The sequence below is a fragment of the Girardinichthys multiradiatus genome, chromosome 5 (assembly GCF_021462225.1).
Source record: "Girardinichthys multiradiatus isolate DD_20200921_A chromosome 5, DD_fGirMul_XY1, whole genome shotgun sequence".
Lineage (NCBI taxonomy): Eukaryota > Metazoa > Chordata > Actinopteri > Cyprinodontiformes > Goodeidae > Girardinichthys > Girardinichthys multiradiatus.
In genome coordinates, this window is record NC_061798.1 from 16,281,693 (window position 1) to 16,302,860 (window position 21,168).

Sequence of the window (21,168 nt, forward strand, 5' to 3'; positions counted from 1 at the left end):
CTTCCAAGCAAAATATTTTGAAGGAGTTTGTGACCTTAAGCTCAAGCCCGCTTGGATTATGCAGCAGGACAATCATTCATAGCAACCCAGCAAGTCCACCTCTCACTGGCTCAAAAAAGAATGTTTAGCAATGACCTGGTTAAATTCCAGACTTAAATCTAAATGAGATGCTGTGGAATAACCTTAGACAGGCAGTTCGTACATTATATGTTAGGGTTGTTGCAAATGTACATTAAGATATACACACACACACACATACTGATACTTTCTAATTGAAGCTTGTCTGCTGAATTTATAATTACTTTGTCGCCCACTCTTCTGTAAAAATACCTGCATGAAACCTGCAATAAACAACACAAATTTTAGTGCATTAAGAGCCTTTCATCTCTCGCTGTGTACCGATGAATCTCACAGATAAAAGAAAGTCAGTTTTATATACGGTTGTGTCGGTTAAAGTACACTGAGTAGTCTGACTTGAGACTCGGGCGGAGGTTCACCTTCCAGCAGGACAACGACCCCAAACATAAAGCCAGTGCTACAATGGAATGGTTTAAAATAAAACCAATTCATGTGTTAGAATGGCCCAGTCAAAGTCCAGACATAAACCTAATTGAGAATCTGTGGCAAGATCTGAAACTGCTCTACACAAACGCTCTGATGGAGTTTGAACTATTTTGCAAAGAAGAATGCGCAAAAATTTCAGTCACTAGATGTGTAAAGCTGATAGAGAAATACACTAAAAGACTTGCAGTTGTAATTACAGCAAAAGGTGGTTCCACAAAGTATTGACTCAGGGAGGCTGAATACTTTTGCACAGTGACCTTTTCAGTTTTTTATTTGTAAAAAAAAAAAAACATACAATTTTCTTTCCACTTCACAATTGTATACCACTTTGTGTTGGTGTTTCACATAAAATTCCAATAAAATATATTTATGTTTGTGGTTGTAATGTGACAATATGTGGAAAAGTTCAAGGGGTATGAATACTTTTACAAGCCACTGTATATACACCCCTTGGGGCTTTCCAATTTCTTTGCATCCACAAAGTGTGTTAGATCTTCTTGTACCAGCAGCCTTTATCCACAGTCATTAGAAAGAAAAAGAAGGGCGAATGCAGTAAAGACCCCTAGATTAGGTATTGAACTGCAGTCAAGGACTTAAAGCTTCTGAATGTGGGGCACCAGCTGTCCCACCACACCATAAGCTGCCCCAGAAGATTTAATTAGGCTTTTATCTTATAGGCCAATACAAATAAGTACGTAATTGTGAAGTGAAGTGAAAAAGGTACATTACAAATAGAAATCTCAAAATGTGGTGGGCATCTGTCACCTCTACTAAATAAGATCCAGTACAATCAGTTGCCTCAGACGTTCATCTGTTTGTAATTTAATCTCAGTAGAAATGCAACGATTCTGTGAGAGGTTTCAACAAACAGCACCAAGGAACTTCTTATGAGTCCCTGTTCAGTCCAAAACCTGACAGTCCGTTTAAGGAGAGCATAAATTGGAGTAGTTTTACTGCATCAATTTTACTTCTATCTTTTGATATTATTAGTAATGTAGTAGCAATAGTAATAATAATATTATTTCTGACAACCACCTACAGTTTATTTTAAATGAGACTACTTGTATGAGCTTCATTGTTCTACTGTTATTTTTTATCTGCTGAGCATGCCGAGCCATTTGGAGAGCAAATGAACCTTCAACAAACAGTATATATTGCCACTGAAAGTACTTTGCACTGCTCTAACATATATACATTATTTACTCTAAGTATTGGTTTCTTAAGCTTTATTTGTGCTACTTCTGTATAATTTTGTTGTTATATAATCATGATATTTGATTTTATTCTTTAAAATACCTGAACTGACACATAACTTCATATTGTTGTCTGATCACTCTTCGCAAATGAAATCCGTTATTATGATGAAAAAGTAACTCAAACATGAGTAACCTTTTCCCCCAGCACCGTATTAAGCTTACTTGAGCACATCTTTGGATGACTACTTCTACTTGAGAGAAAATAAGTACTGCTACTGACTATGAGTTTTGGCTAGAAAATGTGATTCTACAAAATATTCATTTTTTTAAGTAAAATAATAAAAAAAATTTCCTTCCATTTCCCCACTATGCACTTCTTTGTGTTGATCCTAAATTTCTTTCAAATACATTGAAGATGGTCGTTCCAGTGTGTCATTGCAAAATGTAAAAAAGGTAATGGGGTATGGAAACTTTTTTTAATTTGGATCATCTAGGCAGCTGAATAAAATAGAATACAACAGCTGGTAATTATATCTTATAGAGGCACATCCTCTTTATACATGAATAAAGTACCTTACAAAAAGAAGAGAGAAGAGCCTTAATCATGATTTTGATCTCCACCAAAGGCTTTTTCATTTTGTATTGCCCATTTTGTTAAAACGCAGCCAGTTGTGGGCCATCACTTCCTGGTGTCTGTATTCCAAAAGCTTTTGGCGATATCCAATTATAAAAAAAATGCTCCAGGCAAAACCATTTTTGCACTGCAAATTGAAAAGAGTTCAGGTGAATCTGCATGTCTAACCTGAACATATCATAGTTATGTGAAGCTTGTTATGACTGGGTGGCCATATAGTAAAAAATTGCACTAGATGTTGACAACCCAAGTAATGGACTCATACAAAGAAATGAAAGCAAATTACTCCACAATTCCAGTTATGTATAAAATATTGAAGTGACACGGGGAATAAGTATCGAAAACACCGAAATTAATGAAAGACTTTGTGGAAAAGCCTTTTTTGGTAATGACAGCTTAAGGATGTCATCTGTATGGAGACACTAGTCATATGCATTGCTGAGGTGTGATTTTGACACAAACTGTTTTCAGATCCTGAAGGTTCTGGGGGTCCTTTCCATGAATTCTGATCTTTCAATAGATTGTAAACAATGTTCTTTTAAGAATGCAGATTATATAATTGACTGGGCCAGTCTCTCTTTCCTTGCCTGTAGGTGTGGGACAATTGCCCTGCGTGAAAAATCCCCATATTTATTTTATCTTTGGTTTCATATAGAGAATATCTGAGTACATTTCTCCATTCAGTCAGTGTGCATGAGACCACTGCGGTTGAGTGGATTTCTTTTTTTTTTCATGGGCAAAACTGTAACTACTATTTCCAGATCCATCTGTAGCTCTCTGTGAGTGCTCTTTGGCTCAGAGACATACAAAAGTTTACATTTACAGACTTTTTGTTGAAGGTCTCATTGCTTTTAGCAGTACAACTCAATGCAATACTGTGCTAACTGAAAAAAGCTTTGTATAGGCTACCACTTAATATTGAACCAGCCAATATTCATTTGCACACAGGAGCTTGGATGTTTTCTAAATACAGTCTTCAGCTGGATTCTTGGCTTTCTATGCCTTATTGCACATCTTTCTCTTAGTATACTCAGTACGTACTCTCTGTACCAGTCAAATTCATTACAGAGAAATTCATGCACCAATTTGTTGTCTTTATGTCTTTGCATAACAACTTGAGTTGTTCCCAACATCTGGCATGATTTCCATGTCAATGGAGATATCAGATATTTACGGAGAGAAGCAATAAAATATTCAACACTCATTTTACCTGCTGGATTTCTGAAAGGCTAAACTAACTACAATACAACTAAAAGACAGCCAGCAAGGTTGCTTAATATTTGTTGCCACCAAGTGAAATCATGTGATTTCCAGCAAGTCAGATGGGCTGTGGTATGCAAACAAACATCTCTAAACCAATAAAGACAAACCATTGTCAGCTTCAGTTCAGAGGAGCAGATAAGTCAGAGGTGGTAAAGGAAATGAGAAGCAGGCTGACAGAAAGGCAGAGCTGATAAGAATTTATGCTATTTTGGAATCTGGGCACCTGGAAACACAGAAGCTGTGAGTTTTCTCATTTTATTTTTGCCTTTTTCTCTGATACAAATTATGCAATTTATACCACACATCATTGTAGATGTTGTGGAAAATATCTGCATTTCTACCTACACGCTTTTTGTTGAATGAACATCAGTTTTGATTGGGCTGTCTTCTAATTATAAAACACATTTTTGGGAAAGATAATGTTTAAAAAATGTTTTATTTGTGAAGGATCTCACTTGCTGGTTGTGTTGCTGGTTGCAACACATATTGATTGTTTTCCAGGCATGCTGCCATTGAAATTTTGAAATCACTGACTTTTATTTCCCTTTGCAGATGAAACAACAGGTCATAGTTTGCCTCCTGCTGCAGCTCACTTTTGAGGTAAAACTATACAGATTTGCTGTGTTACTGATGTAATGACAGCAGTTGGTAAATTATTCATACCCCTAGCTATTTTACATTTAGTCATGTTACAACAACACACCAGCATGTCACAGGTGAACCTCCATCCCGGACTCAAACCTTCCAGGACTGGTTTGTATTTACCACCCTCCATTGTCCTATCAACTCTAGCTAGCTTCTCAGTCCCACAAGCAAATCCCACAGTATGATGTTGCCACCACCATGTTTCACCATGTTGATGGTGAGTTCAGGGTGATGTGTGGTGTTGTTGCCACCACACATAGGGTTTTGCATGTAGGTCAAAAAAATGTATTTTGGTCTGACCTGACCAGAGCATATCCTTCCACATTTGCTGTTTCCCCAAAGTAGCTTATGGCAAACTTCAGAAGGGACTCCTTATGGCTGCACTGCATTTTATTTAGGGGTATTAGATTTTTGAGGTTTAGTTATTTTTGGCCCAAATACAGAGGTACATCTTTTATATTTGTGAAAGTTTTTAAACCATGCGTCCTTTTGTTTCTACTTCAAAATCATTCTAGTAATTTGTGTTGAGCTATCACAGGAAAACCCCAACTGTAACATCAAAGTTTGTGGTTGTAATGTGACTAAATACCAAGATGTTCAAGGGGTATCTGGCAACCGGTAATGTAATAAATGTCACCATTCTAAATTTGATTTGATTAGATTTATTGATTTGTAAGGAGACAGTGCGGTTTATTAAAACACATTACAAACCATGAGTTAAAAAAGCCAGAATTCATCAAAAAGGCTATTTTTCATTTGTAGTCCCAGTAAAAAACCAATAGTATAGGAACCTTCCAGTGATGTAACAACATTTCATCAATAGGCTATGTAGTTGGTATTGGTCCTTGACCTCTTTTATGAGTTTTCTTTTCTTTTTTGAGACAATTTTTATATTTTATTCCTTGGCTTCAGCTCGCCTCATGCATGCGTATCCGGACTTCTCAAGGTTCCATGGTGGAGCTGCCCTGTTACTCATCCGAAACTGACATCCCTGGTGCAAACATCACCTGGAAATTTAATGGTGTTATTATCATTTCTGTTTCCCAGAGTCATTGAAAATTATTGTCAGTACTTAATACTCATACACTACTCTCTGCTGTGTGTTTTACCTGCCTCTGTGTTCAATTACAGGACAAAACATAGGTGCTACTCCTCAGTCACCTGGCTCTGCAAAAGCTGTAAAGAATGATTTTTACATCTCTATATCTCCTGTAACTGCTGCCAGCGAGGGCGAGTATGTGTGTCTGGCAGTGTGGGAACAAGGGGAGGTGACGACAACTTACAGCATCACAGTTGGTGAGACTCCTTCTACCAAGCATACAGAGGCAGACATATTTGTTGGCAGCCCTGGTGAAGAATTTATCTTTTAATGAAGCCACATAGTCTCATATTGAACATTTCAAAACAATCCAACTGAAGTACATTTAATCAGTGGGGGAAAAATGTCTTTTTGACAGTGTCTATGAACTGATTGATAATTCATTGTTTTATTTTTTTATATGAGCCACGCAGAGTTGGAGTTGCTAGTGTGCTTTGGATCAGTGTTCGACTGCAATAGCAAAGAGCACTTGAGTGTAAAAAACTATTTGATCACAGTTAATTTGAGATTTAACGAGAACAATTGCTTTTTCAGATAGGGCCAGGTTGTTTGGCTTGATTTTATATGAAATTATTATTCAAAAGGTGCTTTTTGTATTTAGGGTTTCTTTGTCTTATTTTAAAATGTGTTTCATGATCTGAGACTTTAAAGTGTAATACAAAAGGACAAAACAAGACATGTTTAGGGGAAAATACATTTTTACAGCACAATAGATGATGAACTATCTGAATCCTATAAAAGCTGATGAGTTTGTGTCCTTCTGTCTTTGGTCTTCAGAGTCCTTTCACACGACTGTTAAGGTGCTTAAGGACTCTGTTGCGCTGCTACCATGCTACTTACCATCTTCCAGCGGAGCCATTCCTAATGCACTGTGGTTCAAAGAAACCAGTGCTGGTAAAAAAACAAGACTAAACACAGAAGAGGACCTTACAACAGATGGAAAAATTGAACTGCTTTCACCAAATGAACAGGATCAGACGATCAAGATCGAAAACGTTGGAATGGGGGATGCTGGAGTTTATATCTGTGAATCTGTTCAGGGGGAAAGGCTCAACTCTTTACAGCTCGAAGTTGAAGGTATTTTTAATAAATATCTCTGATAAACTCTCAGAGATATTTGTGTTCTGGTCATAGATCAGAACAAAAATACATGTTCCAGATAAAGTGATATTTTAGAATCAAAAGTGCACATTTTAAATAGCATAACTTTGTTTCAGCTCCTCCCACGTCTGCTTCGCTGTCATGCAAAGACCCAGTCGAAGAGCTGGAGCCCTGCCTGGAGGAGAACAGCCGCACAGCCCAACCCATACTGCAAGAATCTATGACAGAGTTTTCAATGAAGCTGTATTCCTACCTCAAAGAAGAGAATCCTTCAAGCAACTTACTCTTCTCACCAGTCAGCATCAGCGCCATGCTCTCCCACCTGCTGTTAGGTAGGAAAAGCACATCAAGGATCTTGTTTGTAAAGAATGTGTATGTATAAATGGAAAGTTAATTCTAGCCATTTGTTATTCAGATTGTTTATTTAGTTCAGTCAGTAATATTCATTGTCCTTCATTCAATGTTGTAAGTTTGCTAAATGAGCCCCCGAGGGAAAAGTAAACACTTTTACTTACTAACTGGAAGTAGGTCAATAAATGTCCTTCTCATTTTGTTATTAGTTTGTGCATTTCTAAAATGTCCTGTTTAAAGTGTAAAAATGGTAATGTACCTAAGTAGGGAGCAAAATGTGCATACATTTGCAAAACTGATCACTGTTTTACTAAACAAGAGTTTGACATATTTTCTGTAACTGAGCCCTGTGATGGAGTGGCGACCTGACCAGGGTGTACCCCGCAGCTGGAGAAGAAGTACCCTGGTTTGAATCCCACAGCCTGCCACTCTGGGTCCTTGAGCAAGACCCATAACCACCGAATGCTCCCCAAAGGCCACACAATGGCAGCCCACTGCTCCTTAAAGGATGGGTTAAAGGCGGAGGACAATTTCTCCATTGTGATATTAATAAAGTCTATATTATTATTATTCATCCATCTGTGGTTTTACAGGTTCCATATTTAAAGCATGGCCACTAGAAACATCTGCCATAAATTCAATGTGAATTTAGTATTTATTGGCTAAAAAAGATTGATAACTGGAGATTTTAACTCAAAGAATATACAGGAATCCTGTTTGAGGAGAACAGAAGTTGTGTAACAAACTGCTTTTTTATATATTTTCCTTTCTTAAAAGAATCAGAAGTAAAAAAACAAACAAACAAAAAAAAAACATTTCTGACTCTCAGCAGTCACAGTACCTTAAACTTTTTGAATTTAAATACTAGACATTTCATGTAGCTCTCTTCACTACTTTTACAAAGTTGTTTTTGTTTGGATCCTCAGGTGCCAGCGTTACAACCCGCGATGCTCTTAAGAGAGCGATCTGTGTGCCTCACAACTTCCACTGCGTTCACTCCCAGATGAAGAAGCAGAAACAGAACATGGGGCAGTCCTTGCAGATGGCTTCCCAGATCTTCTATAACCCACGTATCAGTACCACAGTATTTTATGCAAAACATAACTTGTTGGTTTGTTTCTAGTTCATTGTGGGTTTTTTATTCCTTTTTCTCAGAAATGAATCTGAGTGAGTCCTTCAGCAGCCTATCTGCTGAGTATTATGGAGCAGAACCTACGAAGCTGCTGGAGTCCAGCGAGGAAAATACACGGATGATTAACAGCTGGGTGGCAAACAAGACCAACAACAAGATTACAAATCTAGTCAATGAAGTATCACCAAGTGCTCAACTGATCCTCCTCAATGCTGTATCATTTAGTGGTCAGTAAGATATTTGTTTTTGTGCACAAAACGTTTTGTGCACATTTGAACATATTTGCTTATAATCTTTGTTCATGTGTCACAGGTGTGTGGATGTTTAAGTTTAATGACAGATCAAAAAAAGGATTTTTCACAAAACACAATGGGGATATGGTAACGGTGCCTCTCCTCCACAATTCGAAATACATGGCGACTATGATGTATGTTCTCGAGCTAAAGGCACAGGTAAGAACCAGCCAACTTCAACCACTTTATTTCTGTATTTTTTTAATCCGGTTCTTGGTTGCGGGGCCAGGAGCCTGTCCCAGTAGCTGAGGTTTGAGATACACCCTGCACCGAAGCGTATACAGAACCATCACTTCAGAAAAAAACACTTCTGTGATTTTGTACAATTGGAAGAACCTTGAGTACCCAGAGAAAATCCACACTTCCACAGCGAGAACATCCAAACCTCACATCTATGTAGACCAAGATTCAAACCTGGTTTTTTGCTATGAGGTGACAGTACTAACCATCGACACACCACTGTGCAGCTCTGCATAATAGTTCTGTTACATCTTTCAGTGTAAGGCATAATTTTCTGCTATATTGCTAGACAAGATGACCGGATCAGAGCATCTCCAGAACTGAGTCTGACACTCAATTTGGCTGAATTTGTTTGTAACTAGGATTTATCAGAATATATTTACTTGATTTGGAATCTGTATGATTCGATTGAATTGACTTTTGTTTTAGTAAAGTACCTTGAGACAACATGTGTTGTGAATTGGCGCTATATAAATTAACAGTTTGCCACAAATGGGGCTGCACTGCCACAGACCAGACAGGCCTCCAATGACCCTTGGCTACCACTGAAAGAACCAACAAATTGCATGTGAGTGTCAGAACTAGACCACTGTGCCACAGAAGATGGTGGTCTGATCTTATGGATCACGTTTTCTTTTATATCTCATGGATGGCCTAGATGGCTATGAGAAGAAGGCAAGGTGCCGTCTTCACCAAAAATCCAATGCTTTTTAAAAACGTTCTTGTCTAGACAAGAGGTTTCTGCTCGATTAATACATCAGTGTGTTAAACACAGTTTACTGTAGCTGTCACGTTTTTCATCTGACAGCTATACAGTAATTGTATCTGGTCTTATCTTAGTTTCTACTGAAATCTGCACAGGTTAAGCTGCAATTGTGCGGTCTGTATGATCTTTACCCATTCTGCTTAAAAGCATTGGAGAGGGTAATCTTTATTTGCCCAAAACTGTCATTTTGGGGAAGCTTGAAGTGGAGTCATTACTCCTCTTCATCGAACAGAGGTTGTTCGGGTGTCAGATCAGGATGCCAGAGCGCCTTCTTTCGTAGTTTTTCTGACCAGAACCAACTGGAATGAATATATATCCTTTCGGGATTACCTTTGGATCCCCAGAATGAGCTGGGAAGTGTCACTGGGGAAAAGAACAGGTCATCCAGGACCTGTTACCCCCGCAATCTAATGTTGGACAAGGGAAGGACAATAGATTTACAGTATGTGAAGACTGACTTTAAAAACGGTCTCGTCCTACAATCAAATATGGAAAAACAGGGGATAAAATGCTACAGAGACATTGTTGTGTGCCAGACTTTGTGTTTGAGGTTTTATGTCTTGACATTAATGCCATCTGGTGGCCACCTTACTATTACAGTTGTGTACCTGATGACTGCTGATCATGATTTAGGCCCCCCACAGCAGAGCTGTTTTCTCAGTTCCTAATGGTGTTTGGCTTTTCGTCCTTAACTATTTCTCATTTTGCTCTGAGCCAGATAAAGGACTACATTACAGTATAAATTTTACATCCTTAGGCTTTTTCTATAGTCCTGATCATCCTCCTATTTTGCTTTCTCAATGTCACATCTTTACCACTACTCGTTTTATCTCTTGATCCCAGTGAAATTGACAACAGCAAATTATTTGCTCCCTTACAGATATTTTTTTGGTTTTGCTTCTTTGTCACAAAATACATTTTTTTACATTAACTAAGCAAAAATTACGCTGGGCGCTATATACCAAATGTTACATTGTCATCAAAAAGTATTTGTGCCCTGATAGATTTTCTTTGTTTTTGCTTTTTTGTCATAATTGATTGTTTGAGATCAATAAATATATTATAGTAAAATTTAAAATGCAGTTTGCAAACAATGATTGTATTTAATATGAGAAAAAAGTTATCCAAACCGACCTGACCAAATGTAAAAAAACTAATGTTCCCCTTGTTAAATCATAAATTATCCCAGACCTGTAGAATCAAGAAATCACTTACATAGATCCTGTATGACAACATGAAGCAGACTAAAGATTTAAAAAAGCAATTCAGTCATTGATATCTGTCGTTGTAGAAAACCATTTCTACAACTTTGGGACTCCATAAACAACAGTAACAGCAATTATCCACAAACGAAGAAAACATGTACCAGTGGAGAACCTTTGCCTATCTAAATTACTCCAAAAGCACATAAATAACTCATCCAGGAGGTCACAAATGAACACAGAACAACATCTAAAGCACTGCAAGCCTAACTTGCCTCAGTTAAGATCAGTTTTCATGACTCAACATTAAGAAAGACTGGGCAAACATGGCATCCATGGGAGAGTTCCAAGACCAGAACCACTGCTGATCAAAAAGAAAACAAAGGTCCATCTCACATTTATTAAAAAAAACATTTTGATGATCCACAGGACTTATAGGAAAATATTCTGTAGATTGACGAGACAGGAGTGGAACCTTTTGGAAGGTATGTGTCCAATTATATCTGACACAGCACCTCCATAAAAAGTACATCATAGCTACAGCCAAACATGCTGGTGGTAGTGTGAGGGTCTGGGGTTGCCTAGGTGCTTTGAGACCTGGACAACTTGCAAAACTCAGTGGAACCATGCATTCTGCTATTGACAAGAAAGTCCTGAAAAGAGATTACTGGTCATAAATTCGAGATCTTAAGCTCCAGTGCACTTGGAATATGCAGCAGAATAATTATTCAAAAGAGCACCAGTAAGACTAAATCTCAGTGGGTCAAAAACAAATACATTTCAGAAGATTTTGGAGTGCCTAAGTCAAAGTCCAATTTAAATCATCAAACATGGTTGAATAAAAACAATTGCAAACAGCTTTTGCTGCCATGGGGGACATAAGTAGTATGTCACCCCTGGCAATAACCTTTTCAACATGGGTAGGTTGTTTTGGCATAGCTTGCTCCTTTAATACATTAAATGATCATTTGAACACAGTATTTTGTTTTTACTCAGGTCATTTTTGTCTGATGTTAAAATTGAATTAAGGATGTGAAACATCTTAGGTGTGACAAAAAAGAGAAAGAAAAACAGAAGAGAAATTAAAGGGGGACAAACACTTTCTCAATGTCTCGACACATTCTGGCATGGCTAAAGTCCTTCTGAATACATTTTTATTGAACAGACATAAAATTATGCTGTCTTGGAACAATGTGAAATATGGTTAAAAGGAAAAGAGACATCCACATAGAGACACCTAATGATCTATAAATGTGATTTAAATGTGTTTGGGGTTGTTTGAATGGGCTAACCAAGTCTGACTTTAAATGTGAATCTGAAAACAACACACTGGTCATCCATTGACATATCAACTCTTTATGTCAGGTGGCTGATGATGGTGACCTCCAACAGTTGTTTGTGGTGTTCATCTGAACCTTTTTTTATGTCTTTCCTGACTTCGCTCTTAAAATGCCAGAGGACTTCACAGATTTTTATTTTGTCCACAGGTGGCGAGGTTTGCTCTCACAGGTGAAAACAGTCTCTACGTCCTGCTGCCAACTACCAACGAACTGTCTGACCTGCAGCAGGTAGAAGAGAGGATGACGGATGGGAATGTGCGTAGAATGATAGAGCAACTAAAGGCAGCCTCTCCCCAGAAAATGGAGGTCACTCTGCCCAAAATCAAGCTGGATGCGGAGCCAAACATGAACTTGCTCATTAAGAAATTAGGTTTGCTCATCTGTGAATTCAAATGTTGCTCTGCCACTTCCATTTTTAGCCTACCTTAATCCTCACCATAATGACACTATTTGTGAAATATGTCCCTTCATCTGTTCTTTGATGTATTCTTCTCTCCCTCTAACCAGGCTTGTCATCACTTTTTTGGGGGGGCAGCCTGTGTGGCATCTCCACAGACAGTGATCTGGTTCTGGACGAGGCCAAGCACAAAGCCTTCCTCGCCCTGACTGAAAGAGGAGTTGAGGCCGGTGCTGTTACCAGCATGTCGTTCTCTCGCTCCTTCCCTAACTTCAGTGCCCTACGGCCTTTCATCATGCTGCTGTGGAGCGACCAGGCTGACGTGCCGCTCTTTATTGGCAAAGTGATGGAGCCATAAGATGCAGAAAGGGAGAGGCAAATGAGCAGAAAACAAATGATTAATGGAGTCTGCCTGTCAAAGAGTTGAATGTAAATCAAGCAAGATAGCACCAGTTCATTTTCTGAAACTTGATGCAGTTTGCAATACCTTTTTAAAAAGTGCATTTAATTTTTTATGAGGTGCACTCATAACAAATAAATGAAAAAAATATACAATTACTGCCTGACTTATGTTTTTAGACAGATAGTTCAAACTAGGATATAAAATCTAACCTTCAGCAGTGTTAATTTTGTTGATGAACAAATCCCATCATGGTTCTCATCAACAGCCTTAGGAAAACTATACAGGATGATTTCTATTTGTGTCAATGAATAAAAAGACAAAAATTTTAGATGGAGATTGAATCCACTCAGATGTAATTTTAGTCGTGTTGAAAGGCAGAAGGAATTGGAAAAGCAGCAAATAAGACTTAATCCACTTGAGCAGTAGGAAGTGAATGATGGATTGATGTGGGGGGGACATGTTTCCAGAGAAGATTTTGATATTTTGCTACATTTTACTTTCAATGGCAAAATGAACACATCTTGCAAAAAGATATTAGGAAGTACTTCATCCTGGAATCAATGTAAAGGTAAACATGCTGAAATTAACATTACATCCTTAGCTATGGGGATATTTCACAAGTTGATTAAGAATTTTAAAAAATGTTCATCTTTTTGGTGATTTTTATTTTTTAAACTTCGTTAAAAAACAAATGGAAAAATGGGATTCAAACTAAAAAAACGAAACGTATGACTTCATATTTTTGTCGAACAAACTTAGAAAATGTTATCAACTACAATATAGTAAATCTTAGTCTGTTATAGTTCAATTTGCAGTCCATAACTCCATTTGCAGTCATAGCTCGAATCTCAAAAACATTATGTTAATATGCTCTGTTATGAACAATTTTAAGTGCAGTCACGTCTGCATTTGGTGGTTGATGATTATTTACAGCAGAAATTGAGGCAGGAGGTGGTGAACCTCCAGTGATCTTCTGATATTGCAGCATTTCCAGTTTCCAGAGTTGCAGCCTCACATAAATTTAATCAATAAATTACTCTTCGCCCAAAACATTATAACATTTTTGCTTTTTACAGCTTTTTACCTTTAAATCAGACCATAAACACTTTGCATGTTTCACTCTCTCTGTATGTGGACTGCACAGGTCATGAGATCATTTTATGGCACACTGCCTCCTGTTTCCATCTCCCGTGTAAATAATCAGATTCTGTATATGACCATCCAATACAACGTAATGATGGTACCTAAGAGTCCTGACATACGTATTGTGGTTTTAAGCCCCTTAGCACTAGCGTCAGCCTCAACTAATCTGGATTCATACTAAATTAAGACAGAAAGAAAGTTATCTACTGCAGGTAAGATAACTGATTTAAACCCTTTAGCAAAAACCCACTTAGAAATGTTGAACTGACACTATAGAGAGTTAAAAGATAGGGCTCAAGTGACACTCAAACAAGGACAGAGGACCACTGAAACAGTTTGTTTATTTTGCGAAGTAGTTACACAAACCCAACACAGGATGGCAGCCATACTGTGGGATTGACAATGACATTAAATACACAGGGACTCCAGATCTCATTCCTTATCAGCCCTCCTGCATAATCACCACTGATTTCAACTCAAGGAAGACAAGTGTTAAGTCTGTGACTGTAAAGGATTTTTTTTTAAAGCAAACGCTTGCTTTGTTGAGCACAGCAACTGAGCAGAAATTACCCTGAATAATCTTATTCACAAACAGAAACACACCGCATGAATGGCACAGACTGTAAATACATCAGCCAGAAATGCACCCTGTGATGCAAGCCGATGGTAATTGCTAAGCATGCAGCTGTATTGCAGATAAATGATTACATAAGCAAGGCGGGGGTCAATAGACAAGAGCCTGAAAAATACTGCAACTGTAAACATCACGGCCAGAGATCCACAGAAATACACAACCATCCGGCAGGAAACGTGAACTCCTTTTGATCTTCTGTTACCCAGTCTCAGAGTAAACAAAGTGCGGAGTATTCCCAGAAATAACATGATCTTGCTGTTTGGGTTGATTATCTCACTGCTGACGTGCTGGAACATTAAATGTGCAGTGCATAGAGAAAATACAAGACTAACCCGCTGGATTTGCCTAATCCAAGATCCAAAGATGTAATTGAATATTTGGTTAAGCCTCATAAGTTTTCATAATACCCAAGCCCTTTTTTTTTTAGGTTGAACACAACTGAACACTGAGGGTTCCCAAGGTTGTTGAAGGACACTACAGGAAATGGACAACTGGATCGATTATCAGTTAGAAATCTCCCCGAAGTCACTGACTGTTGTTTGAATGACCAAAGATATTATGACAGAATTGGGGCGGGGCATTTGATATCCTGGTAGATATTAAGACAATCAAGGGAAAATTTTTATACACAACCAAAAGGCTCATTTTTTTGGAGAGCCACATACCATACACGTAGAGACGTACGTGTGAATAGTTTGGTAGCTTTTCAGAAATTTGGATCTAAGGCTTCAGCAACACTACTCTGGGCATTTTGCTAAATATAAAATTGCATTGACATGGCATTTCAATTAAAAAGTGGTGTAATAAATATGCCACATCAGCAAGTGGAAATAATGCAGACATTATTGAAATCAAAATTTAAAAAAAGATCCTGAGCATGGCTAAAGCAGTTTAAGGCTAAATATTCTCCAAAAACAATTTTAGCTTCTGTTTTTTATACACTGTTAACCCTTTTTTCTCAATAATTAATATATTGAGGGCAAGGTTTGATGAAAATAGAGTAAAGACAAAGCATGACATATGTTGAAAAGAAAAAAATAGAAAACTATCAAAATAGCTAGTCAGTTGGCATGCAAAGTAGACCTATACGTTATCGTTTTTAATAAACTCCCTGGATGTTTGGTCCACACATAAAAGCTACACATATTGTTTTCTGCACTTTCAAAGCATTTTAAAAATACTTTTTTCACCAAACTATTGTTCTTATGTAAACATGAAGTAAAATGCAGCAGAAATTATAAGGGTTAGTGTGACAGGGTCTACGTTTTTTGACAGTAATTTCTAACAAGTACATGATTTCACTGTATCAAGGTATTAATGTAAAGATTTAAAACAAAGTTGTATAGTTTGAAAACAACATTTTTAAAACCACTAGCCAACCAGCTAATAGCTTAAAGACTTTGCTTTCAACAATGCTACCTTAACAGCATGCCTTGACAGTCTGTGTCTCCAGAAATCTTTCTGAACATACGAAGTGGTCTTTTTGTACTAGCAGCTTTCTTTCAGCCAGCTGACCGACAGTGAAGAGCAACAGGTAAGGGAAGGGGCAACGCTTACCTACTTTGTGCTCCATACAACCAAAGACTCAGCGTTTTATTAAAACGACTTTAAACCATGGGTTCTGTATCACAGAAAAACATTAAGGTTTCGAACGTTTTTAAAACGTTGGTATACCTTGATGTCAACAACAGACCCATGTGACCCATACTTGAGGTTAAACCACGAGAGGGGACTCTGCTCTATAAGTCTGCACTGCAACAAACTGCGCAGATAATCTCAGCAGTAAATAACGTGCTTAACAGAGAAGGATATCAGAATATCTCTTACCCAGATGATCCATGCATTTAAGATTCAGGCAAATGTCTATAGCAGGAAAGCATGCAGCGGTGGGTTAAAAGCTGTTTTGGGGGTATGGGTGGCTTTCTCAAAAGAAATCAAACAGCCAGACCCAATCCGATAACTGTTTTCATGAATAAAAAATTTTAACATTGCCTTGCTTAAAGAAAATGTTGCATCAGCAGTATATTTTATTAGAGCAGGAGTGGAGTCACTGTAATACAATATATTCTCTTTAATCTGACTGAAATTTGCTTCAGTAGATCTGTAACAACGCAAAATGTTCAAGCAATCCATCTGAAAGCAAAATAAGATGTCTGCTTTTCATAAAAAAAAAAAAAAGAATTGTGAAAAAGAACATTAAGATGTTTTCTGGTTTGTTTCTCAGCCTTAAAAATTGTCAAGCTCACATGACTGACAATTTTATGTCATTATCCTGCAGCCAGGGGTTCTCACAACAACGAGGCCTGAGGTGGTTGAAGAGGATTTCTTCGTTGAATAAACTGCTCTTGCCTTTCATCAATATTTCTTCACACCTCGGTGCTCCTGAAGTTGAATAGAAACATTCTGAATGGGCCGTGAGGAGAATACAGACACATATTGCACATACAGAAAATGTAGGCACTCGTATCAAAACTCCCACACAAACAAACGCACAAACTCAAATAAAATGCTGACACATAGGTGATAAAACACCACTGCCACAGACAATTAACAAAAAGACATAACACTGAAAAGGTAAAGGTACGAATCCACCGAATGGATCATCTTGTGCTTTACAGTATAATAACATGGTGTCTTGTTTTGCATCAGATCGACAGCAACTACTTTAAGTTAGAGACTTTTTCAACAACATCCTCTAACTCCCGTAACTATGTACCACAGTAGAAGTCACAAGGATGTACGTAAAATTGGGTACTTTAACCGAATGAGCCTCGGATCTGTTCCTTAGCTGTAAATTTGGAGGAACATGTTTAACTTCCACAATACAGTGAGGTCTCATTTTCAGTGTAATGTTTTGGTACGGCAACATTTCAACAAGGACATTATCACAATTTTGTTTACCTAGAAAAATAAATAGATTCAGATTATACCTTGTTACCATCACTGAGATTAGTATGAATATAAACTAATACATTGACAATTTAGATTTGTAACATTATTATTATTGCATCTTTTATTCTTTGTTCAGGTCACTGCTGCTGTTGTTGGGCTGTTGTTTTCAACCACCGTTCAAGTGAGACAAACGCATCTGTGCTTGTGGGTGTGACTTTGTCTGCGGGAATGTCTTGGGTAATCTAGTCCGGCTTGTCGCTGCTCGGGGCTCCTTGCTGAGTAAGCGTGTGCCAGTATTCCACCTTCTTCCCTTTGTTTTTGAGACACTCGAACCAGTGTCTGAGTCTCTGTCCGGTTGCATTGATGCCCAGCTCTACACCGCCTGCAAACAAAGAAGGAAAAAAACAAGGATGTTGGGTTAGTTGTTGGTTTTAATGACGGGTACACAGTACTGACAGAACTCACCTATTTTAAATGAAAATATGGCCAAATGGCTCATACACATCTAGGGTGACCAGATGTCCCGATTTGTGCGGGACTGTGCCGCATTTTTCACACCTGTCCCAGTGTCCCTTCAAACAGAAACAATGTCCAGCATTTGACTGGGTCAAATTTTGATAAGTCAAAAAATTATTCGACTGGAGCTTTTCTGAAATGTACAGAAAGCAGAGCTGCAGTCATCATCGCAGAGCTGCATCAGCTGTCATTTAAAATACGCAACAGTGTCCCACATCATGACCAGCCTGTGTCGCACGCTGCTAGTAAAATAAAACAGAACAAGAAAAGATTTTCTTAGCTTACATCAGTAGGCTATACAGAATATAATGGAAAGTATGTCATGGAAAATAAAATACAGCTACAACAAAGACTGAGAAATGGCTTATAACTGGGCGAAGCCAGTGAAAAGTGATCTCTGAGGGATTTTTATGAACTTTGCCAAAGTTATTTTTCAATTTCACATGGAGGGGACCACGATGTCAAGTGACACTGTAAAAGTGAGTTGCATAAGAAATGCACAGCTGGAAAAGCTTTGCTGATCTATGGACTCATTTCTATTTAAACCCAGAGATGACTGGCAGACAGACAAGGTAACAGCAGCTGAGATTAGCAGTGTTAAACTTGAAAAGCGTCTTAAGTTTTTTCCGATAAGCTTTATTAAACTTTTTAAACCATTTTTTAAACAGTTTTATTAAACTTCAAAAAAGTTTTTTTTTTTTAGACTTATGTGAATTAATTGTTGTGGGCAAAGCAGGCAAAGCAGATTTATGAATATAATGTAAGATCTTTGTTAAATTAAAATTCATGACATCATCATAGTGTTGGTAATGTGCCCAACAATATCCCTCATAAGCATTTGGTCACCGTACAGACATCTGGGCTTCATTGGGGCTTTTTAAGAAAATTTATATTTATATTTGGTTTAAAAATGAAAAGTGAATGCTTAAAATTCTTTTTCTAAAATAGGTCTTAGATATTAAAATACCACAAACCTGCCATATTTGCCTAATGGAATTAGGACATGGAGCAGGTAGTAGCCAGGAGGACCCAGTGGTGAGCAATGAAAACCAGAGGGTAAAAATACAGAAGTGGGGTGGAGAATGGACCACTGAACAAAGGGGGCTAATCAGTAGAAATATGGAACAGCTGATGGGGAATTCAACACGGCACTGTTTCCTGCAGTACTCTAACAGGGAGCTTGGAGAGTCTCTTTTACTTCCTTTACCATCCTCCTCAATCTGTACGATAGTGAGATCAGTAGAGGTCCTCATCCAGCCTGGTTTGTCGCAATATTTGTCACAATAAAAGTTGTTATGAGCTTCTGTACTAATACTTTGACTGTAACTATGGAGTTTTCTACGTGAGCAGCTATTTTCCTGTAGCCATTTCTTGACTTAGAAAGACCCATACACATCTACATAACTTAATTGGCAAGATCGCTTGTCTTTCCCATTTTTAACAAAGGCTTACAGAGTTTGGCTTCTGTGTCCTGATAGCTACACACCAGGGATGTAGGAAGTTTCAAGATACTACAGCTTACAGCAATGTGAAACGTGTATGAATGTTATGAAATGTTCAGTATGAGATTGTTACTGCAAGAAAATATGAATTTATATGAAGACTTTATGTATAAATATGGAGGGTGCTGAACTTGAGTGAAACAATCACCTCTCGAGTGGTATCGTTAAATAGGTAAGGCAACAAGCTAACGCATTGTGTCTCTTTGTGAAAATCTAACATCTTTAAACTGACACATCATCTTATGTACAATCACAGACTGTAGAAATGATGGTTGAAGCCATTCACTGTCAGATCTGAAACCAATATGGACCATGAAGTGTAATATGATTAATGATTTTAAGGTCTCTTTCTCTGGCTGCAACAGATCATTCAAAAACACCAGCTTCCTAAATGAAATCCTAAGTGTACTCTTTTTTTTGTTCCATCAACATACTGTCGATATCTAAATTCTGATTAGTGTACTGCTGAGGTCGTTGCTTAATTTAAACACAATAGATATGAAGTTTTAAAGACAGCCACTTTTATTTAATGAACATTTAAAGATTACACTCTACAAATATGGTCACATTTGGCTCCAGGAATGTTGAAGAGCTAAGCTGAACTGGAGGCGACAAAACGGCACTTCAAAATCCAACGGGTGAAGTTATTAAGGCTCCATTCATAATTTATAAAATATATGTGTACTGTTTGTCAGCAGTCATGGTAATGAACTGATGGCAAGACACACTTATTGAAGCAGAAATAGTTGTAGGCCAAGATTCCAGATGAAAAGCAGAACGGCAGAGAGAAACTGAAGGGTAGTTGGAGAATTAGATGAAAGCGAACCCGAGATAAAACACGATCCTGATGAGGATAAGACAGGGAGATGCAGACAGTTGTTACACAGAGGTTATTACAAAGCTCCTCCTATGGCTGTGACTGCACAGTTAATGGGGCATGGAGGTAAACAAAGCCTTTTTATGACGTTGACTTCTAAAAACGCTTTGGAAAATAACAACCCCGAGCAAGCACGGTTTGATTGCTGCTCTGCGACTTATCTTATTGCTGCCTGAGATGCTGCTGTGGGCAGGACAGGAGCAGCCTTTAAGCATCATAGCTCACAGTCCAGATCCAGTTTCCTTGGAATAACAACACTTGCTGCCTCCACATAACTCCCCCTCTAACTCCAGAAAATCGATTAGGTGTTCTCCCAGCTGGCAAGTTGCTACAGGCAAATAAATGGTTAGCCATTCTGATACTGCTTGCAGGACAAGGAAGAGAAGATGATACAGGTACAACTAAGAATAATGCTCAACCTTTAAAAGCCCCTTAAATCCTGATCTCCACACATATTATGCACAAAATTATGTTTTGCTGCACATATCAGTTCAGGTTTCATCACACCTATCCATCGATTGAAGCATTAAAGGCATAGATCTAAAGAAATCTGGGTGTTAGACAATGTTTGTGCAAACTCATGTAAAATATAATTGTCTTCCTTGCTACAATGTAATTTCTGAGAGGATGCGAATGTTCTTCAAGTTTGGATTGGTGAAAACATATACAGAAAATAAACATTTCCTCTAAACTCATCAGTCCTTCATATAACTGGTTTCCATGCTGCACAGTTGAGCAGCAGTATGACAGTAGAACTAAATGATTGGTCCAAAGGACAGAAACCCTATAAAGTTGGCCAATGCTACACGATTCTATTGAATAGCAGTAGCTCGCAGACATTGTTTCCTTGAATGTTTAACTCTTTTACATAACAGATCAATTAAACATACACACCCACTGCAGATCACCCCCTTGTTAAATAACAGTTTTTGTGATCTCAAAAATCAGACCACGTTAAATTCTTTTAAAACCTTTCCC

The 21,168-nt window shown here is 37.9% G+C and overlaps 2 protein-coding genes across 2 annotated transcripts in view; one reads left to right on the forward strand and one right to left on the reverse strand.

Moving 5' to 3' along the window:
* Positions 1–3,757: 3,757 nt before the first annotated feature.
* Positions 3,758–12,778, forward strand: serping1 (serpin peptidase inhibitor, clade G (C1 inhibitor), member 1). The gene is made up of 11 exons (XM_047364800.1): positions 3,758–3,897; positions 4,210–4,257; positions 5,215–5,323; positions 5,434–5,598; positions 6,179–6,478; positions 6,619–6,834; positions 7,780–7,923; positions 8,009–8,212; positions 8,298–8,437; positions 11,974–12,196; positions 12,334–12,778. The coding sequence occupies exons 2-11, from the start codon at positions 4,210–4,212 to the stop codon at positions 12,579–12,581; spliced, it is 1,797 nt and encodes a 598-aa protein (XP_047220756.1). The 5' UTR covers positions 3,758–3,897; the 3' UTR covers positions 12,582–12,778.
* Positions 12,779–14,087: 1,309 nt separating this feature from the next.
* The window catches only part of doc2d (double C2-like domains, delta), a 66,343-nt gene continuing 59,262 nt past the window's right edge, over positions 14,088–21,168 (reverse strand). Inside the window, exon 11 of the mRNA XM_047366948.1 lies at positions 14,088–17,677. Coding sequence (XP_047222904.1) covers positions 17,538–17,677 — 140 coding nt within the window. The 3' untranslated portion in view covers positions 14,088–17,537. The remainder of the gene's footprint in view (positions 17,678–21,168) is intronic.

What these genes read in the sequence shown, in the direction of transcription:
- serping1 (XM_047364800.1), top strand. Translation starts at nt 4,210, where the DNA reads ATGAAACAACAGGTCATAGTTTGCCTCCTGCTGCAGCTCACTTTTGAG. An exon ending in CAATGCTGTATCATTTAGTG is followed by an intron (nt 8,213 to 8,297) that starts GTCAGTAAGATA and finishes CATGTGTCACAG; the next exon opens with GTGTGTGGATGTTTAAGTTT. An exon ending in CTTGCTCATTAAGAAATTAG is followed by an intron (nt 12,197 to 12,333) that starts GTTTGCTCATCT and finishes CCCTCTAACCAG; the next exon opens with GCTTGTCATCACTTTTTTGG.